Raw genomic sequence first — 13,629 nt, forward strand, 5'->3', positions numbered from 1 at the left:
GAACCATAATGTGACCAGATGCCTCAACATGGTTGTGTTTGTAGGGTAGATGGACCTTAGTTTACTGTTACAAAAAACCAACTCTTGTTTGCAAAACAATCCACCTACCAAAAAAACTGCATGTACTTTTAAGTCCATGTTAAAGAATTTCTTGTGAAAGAATTAACATTTGGGTTTAAAATATCACAAATGAGTATATATCTATTACCTTTAAGTAATTGATTAGTGACAACATAGTCTGTCCAGATGGACATGAGTTTTAAAAATAAACCCGTATAAAGGGTATTCTTTGATCCAAACATCAGTTTTCATGTAAAATTGTAATATGTGTCTTATGGTAGAATAAACACTCATTATAGAAAAGTCAATTGGAAAGCTGTCTCACTATGGATAATTCCGATTATTCCTTAAAGACTAACAGATGTATTGGAGCATAAGCTATCGTGGGTGAATGCCCACTTTGTCAGACACATATCTGATTATTCCGTCCTCTCTTTTTGAACCTAGTTACCTTGGAAGTCTAGCAAGTGTCATCAGTAAACAACACATGCAGTGGCTGTGGGGCTTCAGTGGAAGGAAGCCCTTTTGGATAGGCAAGTATACAAAACGTTAAGTATGACTGTCTCCTGGAAAACAGTAGTGTCTATGAGCTTTACTTTGGAACATAGGAACACAGACCAACTGTCCATCTGGTCTATTGTCTTTTTCCCTTAAGTTGCCTTTATTGAATACTTAAGAGAAATGTATAAAAGAAAGTTCAAGTTCTGCAAATATGTAACATAGAGAGGTATTTCACTTAATTTCTCACCCAGCCCCCGACCCCGGGATAATCAGTTTTACATTAGTGCAACTCCATTGAGCTCAGCGGTATAAAGCTGTTGTAATGGAGCGGAGAATCAGGTTCAACGGATTTAGTGAGTTCATATATTTCCATCTGGGGTCTTCTCTAGACTAGGAAAATAGGATATGTCTGAATATCTTAGCTAATACTATTTTAAATACTGTTTGTGTGTTTGGGGTGAACCAACTAACATTTTAAAGGTGGTAAGCTGTGCCTGCACTAGGTGAAAAGACATGTTTAAAATCGTTAGCCAACACGTTTTCAGACATGAACTATTTTCTTAGTCTAGACAAGGCCCGTATGAATGTTAAAAGGATGACAGGAATTTGTTTTCACAATGGGGTGGGATAAAGTTTGAAGCTGCATTGTTGACTAGAATATGCTTACTAGGCAAATTAAGATAAATATCACAAGAAAATCTTGGACATAAAGTATAGAGAAATGGAGACATTTTTGGGTGGGTGATAGTAAGGGAAAGGATGCTGTCTCCTTGTTCACATGATGCTAGTTGCCTTACCAGAAGTTACACTGTATTTTACTTGCAGTCCTGGTATACTCTCTTCAGGACTGTCCCTGGGGGGGGTGCAGGTCCTGGGGTGGAACTGACAGATTCGTCTCTTCTGGGACTGACCATGCTGACCAATCACACTGGCCCGCGGGGCCCCCCAAAGCTCCCTATTTGCCCTACCCAAGGGATGGCTCTGGCTATCTTCCCTCAAAACAGTCTTGTGTGTACTTCTCATTAGAGAAATAGAAGAATAGGCGTTCTTTTATAGCAGGAGCCTTCAGACTGGAAGTGAAATGCATATCACTGACTTGATCTTTTTGATTCAAATTAGGCTTTAACGATCAAGTTAGTCCTGGCCATTGGGAGTGGCATGGAGGAGAACCTGTCACCTTCACAAACTGGAGAAGAAGTCCATCTCGCCTTTCAAAGCAAGGAAAGAATTGTGTTTTGGTGCAGAGGCGAGGGAAATGGCAAGCAAAAGACTGTAGGAAGGGTACTAAGCACAACTATGTCTGCTCAAGAAAGCTGTAAACAAAACTGACACTCATACCCATCTGGCCTTTCTTGTGCACAGAATGTTTAACTTATATTTGCAGTACTCTGAGAGTATAAGTTTAGAAAAGTAACTTCATTATTATCAGGGTTTATTTTTATACTCCTGCTGTGGTATATTAGAGTCAAATTGAGTGAATGCGGTAGCACAGTGCTAAGCATACCAAGGAAGGGGTGGGCAAATAGGTTCTCATTATAGAGACCCTCAGTCTAGATCCAGAATTCAAGCACCATGAAGTTTCAGAATGTTTGGTTCTTGGTTTTGGTTTGAGCTTATTACAACAATAGGGGCCACTCGCAAAATTTAGATCTGAATCCAATTTCAATTTTCAAACACCCCTCACAGCATTTGGATCTGTCATTTGTTCTAATGAGATGCCCAAATTTTGTTACACTGAAGACTAAAGCCTTAGGTCTTACACCTAGTTGCCATGTAAATTTATTAATTTACTTTTAAACAAAAATAAACTAACACAACAGTCAATTTGCAAGTTTCATGATTGCTGAATGTAAATTGTCTGTTGTTTGACTTCAGCAGCAATAAAACCTACAGATTTACAGTTCTATTAGCTTTGTTTTCATTTGCAGTTATAGGGAGAGAAGTGGCGGGGGAAGGGGTAATGGGCTCATCTGCAGAGTAAGCTCTGTTGCTGATATTGGGTTGCTGTTAGGGATGCTAGTGCTTCTATCATTGCTGTCCTAGCTTGATACCTGATTCAGAACTCACTGGAGTCCATGGGAAGAATCTCAGTAGGAGATGGATCAGCAGAGCCATCCAGAGGATTCAGGGGGCCTGGGGTATTTGGCGGCTGGGGGTCCCCGCTTCGGTGGTAATTCAGCGGCGGGGGGTCCCTACGCTCCGGGACCCGCTGCCGAATTACCGCTGAAGACCCAGCACTTTGGTGACCCCCCGCCACCGAAGACCTGGAGTGGAAGAAGGTCTCAGGGCCCGGGCCCCGTGAGAGTTTTCCAGGGGCCCTGAAAAACTCTTGTGGGGGCCCCTGCAGGGCCAGGAGCCTGAGGCAAATTGCCCCACTTGCCCCCCCCTTCTGGGCGGCCCTGTTGATCAGGCCCACAGTGCAGGAGCACCATGGGGAAGGAAGTCTGCTTTTGTCTTCTCCTCACCTTGCTCACCTGCACAATAATAAATAAATAAATAGATAGATAGATGGTAAATTTTCAGAGTGGAGAGGGGTAACTAGTGGTATTCCCCAACGGTCAGTCCTAGGGCCAATCCTATTCAACTTGTTCATAAATGATCTGGAGAAAGGGCTAAACAGTGAGGTGGCAAAGTTTGCAGATGATACTGAACTTCTCAAGATAGTTAAGAACAAAGCAGACTGAAGAACTTCAACAAGATCTCACAAAACTAAGTGATTGGGCAACAAAATGGCAACTGAAATGTAATGTGGATAAATGTAAAGTAATGCACATCGGAAGGAATAACCCCAACTATACATACAATATGATGGGGGCTAATTTAGCTACAACTAATCAGGAAAGATACCTTGGAGTCATCGTAGATAGTTCTCTGAAGATGTCTACGCAGTGTGCAGCGGCAGTCAAAAAAGCAAACAGGATCTTAGGAATCATTCAAAAAGGGATAGAGAATAAGAAGGAGAATATCTTATTGCCCTTATATAAATCCATGGTATTCCCAAATCTTGCATACTGCATACAATGTGGTCTCCCCATCTCAAAAAAGATATACTGGCATTCAAAAAGGTTCAGAGAAGGGAAAATAAAATGATTAGGGGTTTAGAATGGGTCCAATCTGAGGACAGATTGAAGAGGCTAGGACTTTTCAGCTTGGAAAAGAGGAGACCAAGGGGGAATATGATAGAGGTATATAAAATCATGAGTCATGTGGAGAAAGTGAATAAGGAAAAGTTATTTACTTGTTTCCATAATATAAGAACTAGGGGCCACCAAATGAAATTAATGGGCAGCAGGTTTAAAACAAATAAAAGGAAGTTCTTCTTCACACAGCACACAGTCAACCTGTGGAACTCTTTGCCTGAGGAGGTTGTGAAGGCTATAACAGGGTTTAAAAGAGAGTTAGATAAATTCATGGAGCTTAAGTCCATTAATGGCTATTAGCTAGGGCAGGTAAAGAATGGTATCCCTAGCCTCTGTCAGAAAGGGGAGATGGATGGCAGGAGAGAGATCACTTGATCATTACCTGTTAGGTTCACTCCCTCTGGGGCACCTGGCATTGGTAGACAGGAGACTGGGTTGGATGGACCTTTGGTCTGACCCAGTATGGCCGTTCTTATGTCCAGCCACAATCCAACCCCAAAGACTTTAGATACTAATTGGATCTGCCCACCTGGACCCAATTACAAATACAATCCTTAGGGATTTGATGCCTTTTTTTAAAATTCAAGTTTATTTCTGAGAAAGTTTTTAAAAACTCAGAATTTGATTGGAACAAAAACTGCTAGAAAAATAACTTCTTAATGTAGTGTACTGAATACACTACAGAATTGCTGTGTCTAACGAGTTTCTCAGGGTAACCTTTTTGCCTCAAGATCTAATGACATCAGAGGTGAGCAATAGGGTGTGAGTCACTCGTGTGAAAGGCCTACACAAGGCCTTTTGCACCATTTAAGCTCCCCAGTGTGGCTGTGTGGAGGGAAGGGGAATGGATGGAGTGGCCTCCCACGGGGCATCAGCACTCCCAGAACTCTGCAGAGGGGTTTCTCTGCCAGTTTGGAATAGGCCAGCATGGATGGGGCTGTTGGGGCCAGGCCAAAGCAGGCCTGGCATGACCAAATCTAATCACTTAACGCCACCTTGGGAGAACAGAGGGGTAGCAGTACAGATGGCAATAACTGTGCAGAAGACTGTGCAGCAGCCTTGCTTTCTTTTCTGTGGTTTTGTGCATGTTCCTATGTGTAAATTCCATCACCCACCCCACTTAGTTCCCCCTGCTAATAGGCTTTGTGCTGGGAGAGTTGGATTTCAGCATAAAACTGTACAGTAACATGAGAGGAAATCTATCATGGGCCAAATCCTGCCATCCTTATACAGGCAGAGTCCCCAGTGATCTCAAAGGGAGTTGTGCTTGAGTAAGAGTAGGGAAGGATTTAGCCCTATGTGTGTCACACTCTCATTTAAACCAGCCTTAAAGTAATTGAAGAGGATTTAAGATAGGTCCATCAACAACAATGCAAACTGTGTATGCTTAATAGCCTCGCTAGGTTTTTTTTTCTATACATTAATACAGTTAAAAATCTAGTTTCCAAGTATTGTGAATGTTTAGATATAAGAACCATTTAAATCATTTCATAATATCTGAATTCTCTTTGGTCTTTCCTTAAATTCACAGATAGAATTTGAACAGCTTTTGTATTTCTGGCAAGGATACTGAGGGCTTGGCTACACTTGAGAGTTACAGTGCTGGTGGTGGCTTTACAGCGCTGTAACTCACTCCCCGTCCACACTGGCAAGGCACATACAGCGCTGCATCTCCCTGGCAATAGCGCTGGCTGTGCTGCACCTCGATGAGAGGAATAAAGAGAACAGCACTGCTCTTGCAGCGTGGGGGTGCCAGTGTAAACAGTGATTAATCTTACTACGCTGTAACTGACCTCCGGAACCTTCCCATAATGCTTTTTAAGTAAAGATAACACTCTTTGTTTTGTTGTGATGCCTCTCTTTGTTTTGTTGTGAACTCGGGGCTCCCGGAGCTGCTTATCTAAAAAACAAACAAAGCTCCTGTTTGATGTGAATGAGGCAGGCAGGGAGATGAATGTCCACAGCTAGTGTTTGCTTGAGGAGAGAAGCAGCCCAGAGAGGGGGAGAGGGTGGTCCGTTTTGGAGCAGCTGCTTATCTGGTCTGAAGGCTATTTGCATTTAGTGAATGAGAGAGGGGTGGGGGAAGGGGTCAAAACTTTTAAAATGATTGAAGGTAGGCACTGTGTGTCTTCCAGTCCTTAGAACTTGCAAGGCAGGGAGCTGACAGTGTCAGCTCCAAAAATCCAATCTGTCTCCCCCACGTTCCCTGTCACACTCCACCCCTCTCTTTTGAAAAGCACGTTGCAGCCACTTGAACGCTGGGATAGCTGCCCATAATGCACCACTTCCAACACTACTGCAAATGCTGCAAAGGTGACCACACTGCAGCACTGGTAGCTGTCAGTGTGGCCACAATGCAGCGCTTTCCCTACACAGCTGTACAAAGACAGCTTTAACTCCCAGCGCTGTACAGCTGCAAGTGTAGCCAAACCCATAGGTTCAAAGAGTGTAATGAATCCAAACCAGGTCAGTGAGAGCACTGGATGGCTCAAGGGATTGTTAGTTATACTTCCATGTAAATCACTGGTTTGAATACATTCCCATGTCAGTAGTGACAGAAAGTATTGACAACTCAGGGATGTTCAATGAACTATGGGCCTGATCCAAAGCCCACTGAGGTCACTGAAATTATTTTCATTGATGTCAGTGGCTTGTGGATTTGACTCCGTTAAAGATTATGGTGGGTGGGGTTGTTCAGATCTCAGAAGACAAACTTTGCTATCAGAAGTTCTGAGAGTCCAACAGAGAGATCAAAAACTTAATGGGCATGGAGAATGAACTTATACACTCACTCACTGATGTAGTCCCTCCAGGCTGCACTTATTCTGTGAATAAAAAGAGGACTTAATTCACCAGGACTGTCCACTCAGCATCTTTCACAAGCATAAAAAATGTGCAATAAAAGTTCAGTGAAAAAAATGTAACGCATTCCTCAAGCAAGAGCCTATTTTTTTGAATTTGTGTTAATAAATGTATAATTAACTTTATACAGATCAAACTTGCCTTTTTTTAAATTAATTTGGAAACAAAAATCCAGAAGAGAATGTTCTAATTCCCTCTAGTGGGCACTGCAACTGAGAACTTTATTTACATTTTGATTTGCGTTCATTTTTTCTAAATACTAGAGAGAATTATGTATATAGTTCTATCAACACTGTGGTTCTACCTTATTTAAATCACTAGACTGGTTCTAATCTAATATTTGTACCAAAAATAGCATGTTACATGCATTATATTTACTGTTATACCTAAATATGTACTGTATACTTATAAAAATAAATCCTATTCGATAGCTGTGGACGTGTCTCTTAAATACCCAAGTACTTAAAAGCCTTCTTCCTGTGACAGAGACTGTGGTGATGAGCATATTAAAAATGTGTTTATAAGTAATAAGCACAATACATCTGTTGTATGCTGTATACAGCAACTGAAATCTGTTTTCCTTTAATGTTTCTACCTCTTTTGGGTGCACACATTGGGGTGTTTTTGTAGAATCACTCATGAATGTTTGGCTGCGTCTGTTTTTTAAGCAGATGAGCATTAGAATATTTTATTTTAGGAAACAGATCCAAAGAAGGACACAGGCTTTGCCAACAGAGATAAGAAAGGGAAGAGTGAGAAAGGTATGCTTTCAGTTTTAAAAATCACATTTAAAAACTGATTTATAGATTCATAGATTTTTACGGCCAGAAGGGCCCCGTGATCATCTAGTCAAGCTGCCTGCATAATGCAGGCCACAGAAACTCACCTAGGGATTCCTACATCAAGCCCAGAACTTATCGGAACTATAGCATATATTTAAAAAAGCAAAACATTGTCTTGACTTGAAGATTGCAAGTGATGGAGAATCCACCACGTCTCGCGGTAAGTTGTTCCAATGATTAATTATTATTAATGCTGCTACCAATAACACAATATACCTTTTGCTATACATAAACCTATAGACATAAGAAGTCTTAGCCATGCATCAGCATTGATCCTTATTGCATCAGCAGTCCCAAGTTGTCCATGTTGACCTTCACTCTGCTCCCTTTATTAATATCAAGCAGAAAACATAATTTGATGAATTCTGTACAACCCAAGCATACTGAGGAGGTTAAAGCAATTACATCTTTCTACCACCAGTTGCATTTGCTTCTCAAAAGCAACATGTCCCAACAAGCAGTGATGAGCTACCAAAATATTAACAACAGGTTCCCTTCTCCTCACCGCACGAGGGGGTCCCTGCCCCATCCAAACAGCCCTTCTCCCTGTCCCCTGACCGCCCCTGGAATCCCTTTCCCTGACTGTCCCCCTGCCACCCCATCCAACCCCTGCTCCTTCCTCACTGCCTCCCCAGGACCCTTGCCCCCATTCAATCCCCCTGTTCCCTGACCTCTAACCGCCCCACCCCTATCCATTCCCCCACGACCCCCCCAAACAGCCCTGCCCTCTTCCAACACCCCCTCCCTGCTCCCTTACTACGCTGCCTAGAGCTGCGCGGCCGAGACCAGCACCGGCGTTGCCAGGCCCGAGCCGTGGGGGCCGGTCCTGGCCCGAACCGCGGCGCTGCTGGAGCCAGGCCGGAGCTGCGGCGCTTGGAACTGGCATCGGTGCCGGCAACGCGGGGGCCAGGGCCAGGACCGGCCGGAGCCACAACTGCCGGAACGGGCCCAAGCTGCAACCGCCGGGCCAAGCCCAGCACTGGAGTAGCGGGGGCCAGGTCGGAGGCGTGGGGCCGAAGCTGGGGGCGCTTGGCCTGGACCGGGCTGGGGCTGCTCGGGCGGGACCAGGAGCCGGGCCAAAGGGAGCCACGGGGCCGGACCAGGGGCCCTCGGTTGCGGCTGGGGGGCGCTCGGCCAGGGGGTGCCAGGCTGGAGGGAGCCGCTCTCAGGGACCAGGAGCTGTGCTGGAGAGAGCCGCTGAGCCAGCCGCACCTCCCTTCCACCCCGGCCCCGCAGCTTCCCGGCCTGCCTGCCTGCTGCTTGTTCAGGCTTCCCAGGAACAGCTGATACGGGGGAAGTGGGGGGATGGGGAGGAAAAGGGGGGCGGAGCATTCAGAAGATGAGGGGAAAGTGAGCTTGGGCGGGAGCTTTTGTTAAATAAAACCCTTATACAATTGGTTGTCCTGGAACAACCGGTTCTAAAAGGCCTGCTAAATTTAACTATCAGTTCCTCCAAACTGGTGCGAACCGGCTCAAGCTCACCACTGGTTAGGGTTCCTAAGGGTAGGGCACTTGAAACTAGGGTTAGGGTTCCTATAAGTAGGGTGCCTGGGCCTAGGGTTAGGGTTCCTATGGGTAGGGAACTTGGAACTAGGGTTAGGGATCCTATGGGTAGTGCTTTCCGCCCTAAGCGTAGGGCATTTAGAGCTAGGGTTAGGGTTCTTATGGGTAGGGCACTTGGGGCTAGGGTTAGGATTCCTATAGGTAGACCTCCGACCGTAGGGTTAAAGTTCTTAAGGGCAGGGCACTCGGAGCTAGGGTTAGCGTTCCTGTGGGTAGGGCACTTTTTGCTAGGATTAGGGTTCCGAAAGGTAGGCAACTTGGAGCTAGGGTTAGGGCTGCTATAGGTAGACCTCCCATCCTAGTGTTACGGTTCATAAGGCTAGGGCACTTGGATCTAGTGTTAGGGTTCCTATGGGTAGGGCTTGCCACCCTAGGATTAGGGTTCCTATGGGTAGGGCACTTGGAGCTAGGGTTAGGGTTCCTATGGGTAGGGCACTTGGTGCTAGGATTAGGGTTCCTATGGGTAGGGCACTTGGAGCTAGGGTTAGGGTTCCTAAGAGTAGGGCACTTGGAGCTAGGGTTAGGGTTCGGGTTCCTATGGGTAGGGCACTTGGAGCTAGGTTTAGGGTTCCTAAGAGTAGAGCACTTGGTGCTAGGATTAGGGTTCCTATGGGTAGGGCACTTGGAGCTAGGTTTAGGGTTCCTAAGAGTAGAGCACTTGGTGCTAGGATTAGGGTTCCTATGGGTAGGGCACTTGGAGCTAGGTTTAGGGTTCCTATGGGTAGGGCACTTGGAGCTAGGGTTAGGGTTCCTAAGAGTAGGGCACTTGGAGCTAGGGTTAGGGTTCCTATGGGTAGGGCCTCCCGCCCTAGGGTTAGGGTTCCTATGGATAGGGCACTTGGAGCTAGGTTTAGGGTTCCTAAGAGTAGGGCACTTGGAGCTAGGATTAGGGTTCCTATGGGTAGGGCACTTGGAGCTAGGTTTAGGGTTCCTATGGGTAGGGCACTTGGAGCTAGGGTTAGGGTTCCTAAGAGTAGGGCACTTGGTGCTAGGATTAGGGTTCCTATGGGTAGGGCACTTGGAGCTAGGTTTAGGGTTCCTATGGGTAGGGCACTTGGAGCTAGGGTTAGGGTTCCTATAGGTAGGCCTCCCACTCTAGTGTTACGGTTCCTAAGGGTAGGGCACTTGGCGCTAGGGTTAGGGTTCCTATGGGTAGGGAACCTGGAGCTAGAGTAAGGGTTCCTATGGGTAGGGCACTTAGACCTATGTTAGGGTTCCTATGGGTAGGGCTTTCTGCCCTAGGGTTAGGGTTCCTAAGGTTAGGGCACTTGGAGCTAGGGTTCCTTTGGGTAGGGCACTTGGAGCTAGGGTTAGGGGTAATAAGAGTAGGGCACTTGAAGCTAGAGTTAGCGTTCCTATGGGTAGAGCACTTTGAGCTAGGGTTAGTGTTCCTATGGGTAGGGCTTCCCTCCCTAGGGTTAGGGTTCCTATGGGTAGGACACATGGAGCTAGGGTTAGGGTTCGTATGGGTAGGGCTTCCAACCCCAGGGTTAGTTATCCTAGGGGTAAGGAGCTTGGACCTAGGGTTATGGTTCCTATGGGTAGGGCACTTGGAGCTAGGTTTAAGGTTCCTATGGTTAGGGCACTTGGAGCTAGGGTTAGGGTTCCTATGGGTAGGGCACTTGGAACTAGGGTTAGGGGGTCCTATGGGTAGTGCTTTCCGCCCTAGGTTTAGGGTTCCTAAGGGTAGAGAACTTGGAGCTAGGGTTAGGGTTTTTATGGGTAGGGAACTTGGAGCTAGGTTTAAGGTTCCTATAGGTAGGGCTCCCACCCTAGGGTTAGGGTTCCTAAGGGTAGAGAACTTAGAACTAGGATTAGGGTTCCTATGGGTAGGGCACTTGGAAATGGGTTTAGGGTTCCTAAGGGTAGCGCACTGGGACCTAGAGCTACGGTTCCTATGGGTAGGGAACTTGGAGCTAGGGTTAGGGTTGTTAAGGGTAGGGCACTGGGAGCTAGGGATAGGGTTCATATGAGTAGGGCACTTGGAGCTAGGGTTATGGTTCCTATAGGTAGGCCTCCTGCCCTAGGGTTAGGGATTCTAATGGTAGGGCACTTCGAGCTAGGTTTAGGGTTCCTATGGGTAGGGCACTTGGAGCTACGGTTATGGTTCCTATAGGTAGGCCTCCTGCCCTAGGGTTAGGGATTCTAATGGTAGGGCACTTCGAGCTAGGTTTAGGGTTCCTATGGGTAGGGCGCCCTGCTGTCGGGTTAGGGTTCCTATGGGTAGGGCACTTGGAGCTAGGGTTAGTGTTCCTATGGGTAGGGCTTCCCGTCGTAGGGTTAGGGTTCCTAAGTGTAGGGCACTTGAAGCTAGGGTTAGGGTTCCTATCGGTAGGGCACTTGAAGCTAGGGTTAGGGTTCCTATGAGTAGGGCACTTTGAATTAGAGTTAGGGTTCCCATGGGTAGTGTTTCCCACCCTATGCTTAAGGTTCCTAAGGGTAGGGAACTTGGAGCTAACATTAGAGTTCTTATGGGTAGGACACATGGAGCTAGGGTTAGGGTTCGTATGGGTAGGGAACTTAGAACTAGGAGGACAGGGTCAAAATTTAAAATGATCTAGACAAATTGGAGAAATGGTCGAAGGTAAACCGGATGAAGTTCAATAAAGATAAATGCAAAGTGCTCCACTTAGGAAGGAACAATCAGTTTCACACACACAGAATGGGAAGAGACTGTCTAGGAAGGAGTATGGCAGAAAGAGATCTAGGGGTCATAGTGGACTACAAGCTAAATATGAGTCAACAGTGTGATACTGTTGCAAAAAAAGCAAATGTGATTCTGGGATGCATTAACAGGTGTGTTGTAAACAAGACACGAGAAGTCATTCTTCCGCTTTACTCTGCGCTGGTTAGGCCTCAACTGGAGTATTGTGTCCAGTTCTGGGCACCGCATTTCAAAAAGATGTGGAGAAATTGGAGAGGGTCCAGAGAAGAGCAACAAGAATGATTAAAGGTCTTGAGAACATGACCTATGAAGGAAGGCTGAAAGAATTGGGTTTATTTAGTTTGGAAAAGAGAAGACTGAGAGGGGACATGATAGCAGTTTTCAGGTATCTAAAAGGGTGTCATCAGGAGGAGGGAGAACTTGTTCACCTTAGCCTCTAATGATAGAACAAGAAGCAATGGGCTTAAACTGCAGCAAGGGAGATTTAGGTTGGACATTAGGAAAAAGTTCCTAACTGTCAGGGTAGTTAAACACTGCAATAAATTGCCTAGGGAGGTTGTGGAATCTCCATCTCTGGAGATATTTAAGAGTAGGTTAGATAAATGTCTATCAGGGATGGTCTAGACAGTATTTGGTCCTGCCATGAGGGCAGGGGACTGGACTCGATGACCTCTCGAGGTCCCTTCCAGTCCGAGAGTCTATGAGTCTATGGGTAGGGCACTAGGAAATGGGTTTAGGGTTCCTCAGGGTAGCGCACTGGGACCTAGAGTTACAGTTCCTATGGGTAGGGCAAATGGAGCTAGGATTAGAGTTCCTATATATAGTACTTCCTGCCCTATGGTTAGGGTTCCAAAGTGTCGGGCACTTGGAGCTAGGGTTACTGTTCCTATGAGTAGGGAACTTGGAGCTAGGGTTAGGGTTGTTAAAGGTAGGGCACTGGGAGCTAGGGATAGGGTTCCTATAGGTAGGGCACTTGGAGCTAGGGATAGGGATCCTATGGATAGGGCTTCCCACCCTAGGGTTTGGGTTCCTAAGTGTAGAGCACTTGGAGATAGGGTTAGGGTTTGTACGGGTAGGGATTCCCTTTGTAGGATTAGGGTTCCTAAAGGTAGGGAACTTCGAGCTAGGGTTAGGTTTCCTATGGATATGGCTTCCCACCCTAGGGTTATGGTTCCTAAGGGTAGGGCACTTGCAGCTAGGATTAGGGTTCCTATGGGTAGAGCACTTGGAGCTAGAGTTAGGGTCCCTATGGATAGGGCTTCCAGCCCTAGGGTTAGGGTTCCTAAGGATAGGGCACTTGGAGCTAGGGTTAGTGTTCCTATGGTCAGGGCACTTGGAGCTATGGTTATGGTTCCTATAGGTAGGCCTCATGCCCTAGGGTTAGGGATTCTAAGGGTAGGGCACTTCGAGCTAGGGTTAGGGTTCCTATGGATAGGGCTTCCCGCCCTATGCTTAGGGTTCCTAAGGGTAGGGCACTTGGAGCTAGGGTTAGGGTTCCTATGGGTAGGTCTTTCTGCCCTAGGGTTCGGGTTCCTCAGGTTAGGGCACTTGAAGCTAGGGTTAGGGTTCCTATGGGTAGGGCGCCCTGCCGTCGGGTTAGGGTTCCTATGAGTAGGACACTTGGAGCTACGGTTAGTGTTCCTATGGATAGGGCACTTGGAGCTAGGGTTAGGGTTCCTATGGGTAGGGCACTTTGAGCTACTGTTAGGGTTCCTATAGGTAGGCCTCATGCCCTAGGGTTAGGGATTCTAATGGTTGGGCACTTTGAGCTTGGGTTAGGGTTCCTATGGGTAGGGCGCCCTGCTGTCGGGTTAGGGTTCCTATGAGTAGGGCACTTTGAATTAGTTAGGGTTCCTACGGGTACTGTTTCCCATCCTATGCTTAGGGTTCCTAAGGGTAGGGAACTTGGAACTAACATTAGGGTTCCTATGGGTAGGACGCTTGGAGCTCGGGTTAGTGTTCCTAAGGGTAAGGCACTTGGAGCTAGGGTTCGATT

The 13,629-nt window shown here is 46.5% G+C and overlaps 2 protein-coding genes across 5 annotated transcripts in view; both read left to right on the forward strand.

Annotated features, from left to right (window-relative positions):
- Window positions 1-2,756, forward strand: part of FREM1 (FRAS1 related extracellular matrix 1) — a 103,158-nt gene extending 100,402 nt beyond the window's left edge. For all 4 annotated transcript variants that reach the window (XM_050942938.1, XM_050942939.1, XM_050942947.1 and 1 more), the window contains 2 exons: window positions 508-593; window positions 1,681-2,756. In XM_050942938.1, the coding sequence (XP_050798895.1) occupies window positions 508-593; window positions 1,681-1,880 (286 nt within the window). In that variant the 3' untranslated portion in view covers window positions 1,881-2,756. The remainder of the gene's footprint in view (window positions 1-507; window positions 594-1,680) is intronic.
- Window positions 2,757-13,132: 10,376 nt separating this feature from the next.
- Window positions 13,133-13,629, forward strand: part of CER1 (cerberus 1, DAN family BMP antagonist) — a 2,386-nt gene continuing 1,889 nt past the window's right edge. Inside the window, exon 1 of the mRNA XM_050945449.1 lies at window positions 13,133-13,136. Coding sequence (XP_050801406.1) covers window positions 13,133-13,136 — 4 coding nt within the window. The remainder of the gene's footprint in view (window positions 13,137-13,629) is intronic.

The sequence above is a fragment of the Gopherus flavomarginatus genome, chromosome 3, assembly GCF_025201925.1.
Source record: "Gopherus flavomarginatus isolate rGopFla2 chromosome 3, rGopFla2.mat.asm, whole genome shotgun sequence".
Lineage (NCBI taxonomy): Eukaryota > Metazoa > Chordata > Testudines > Testudinidae > Gopherus > Gopherus flavomarginatus.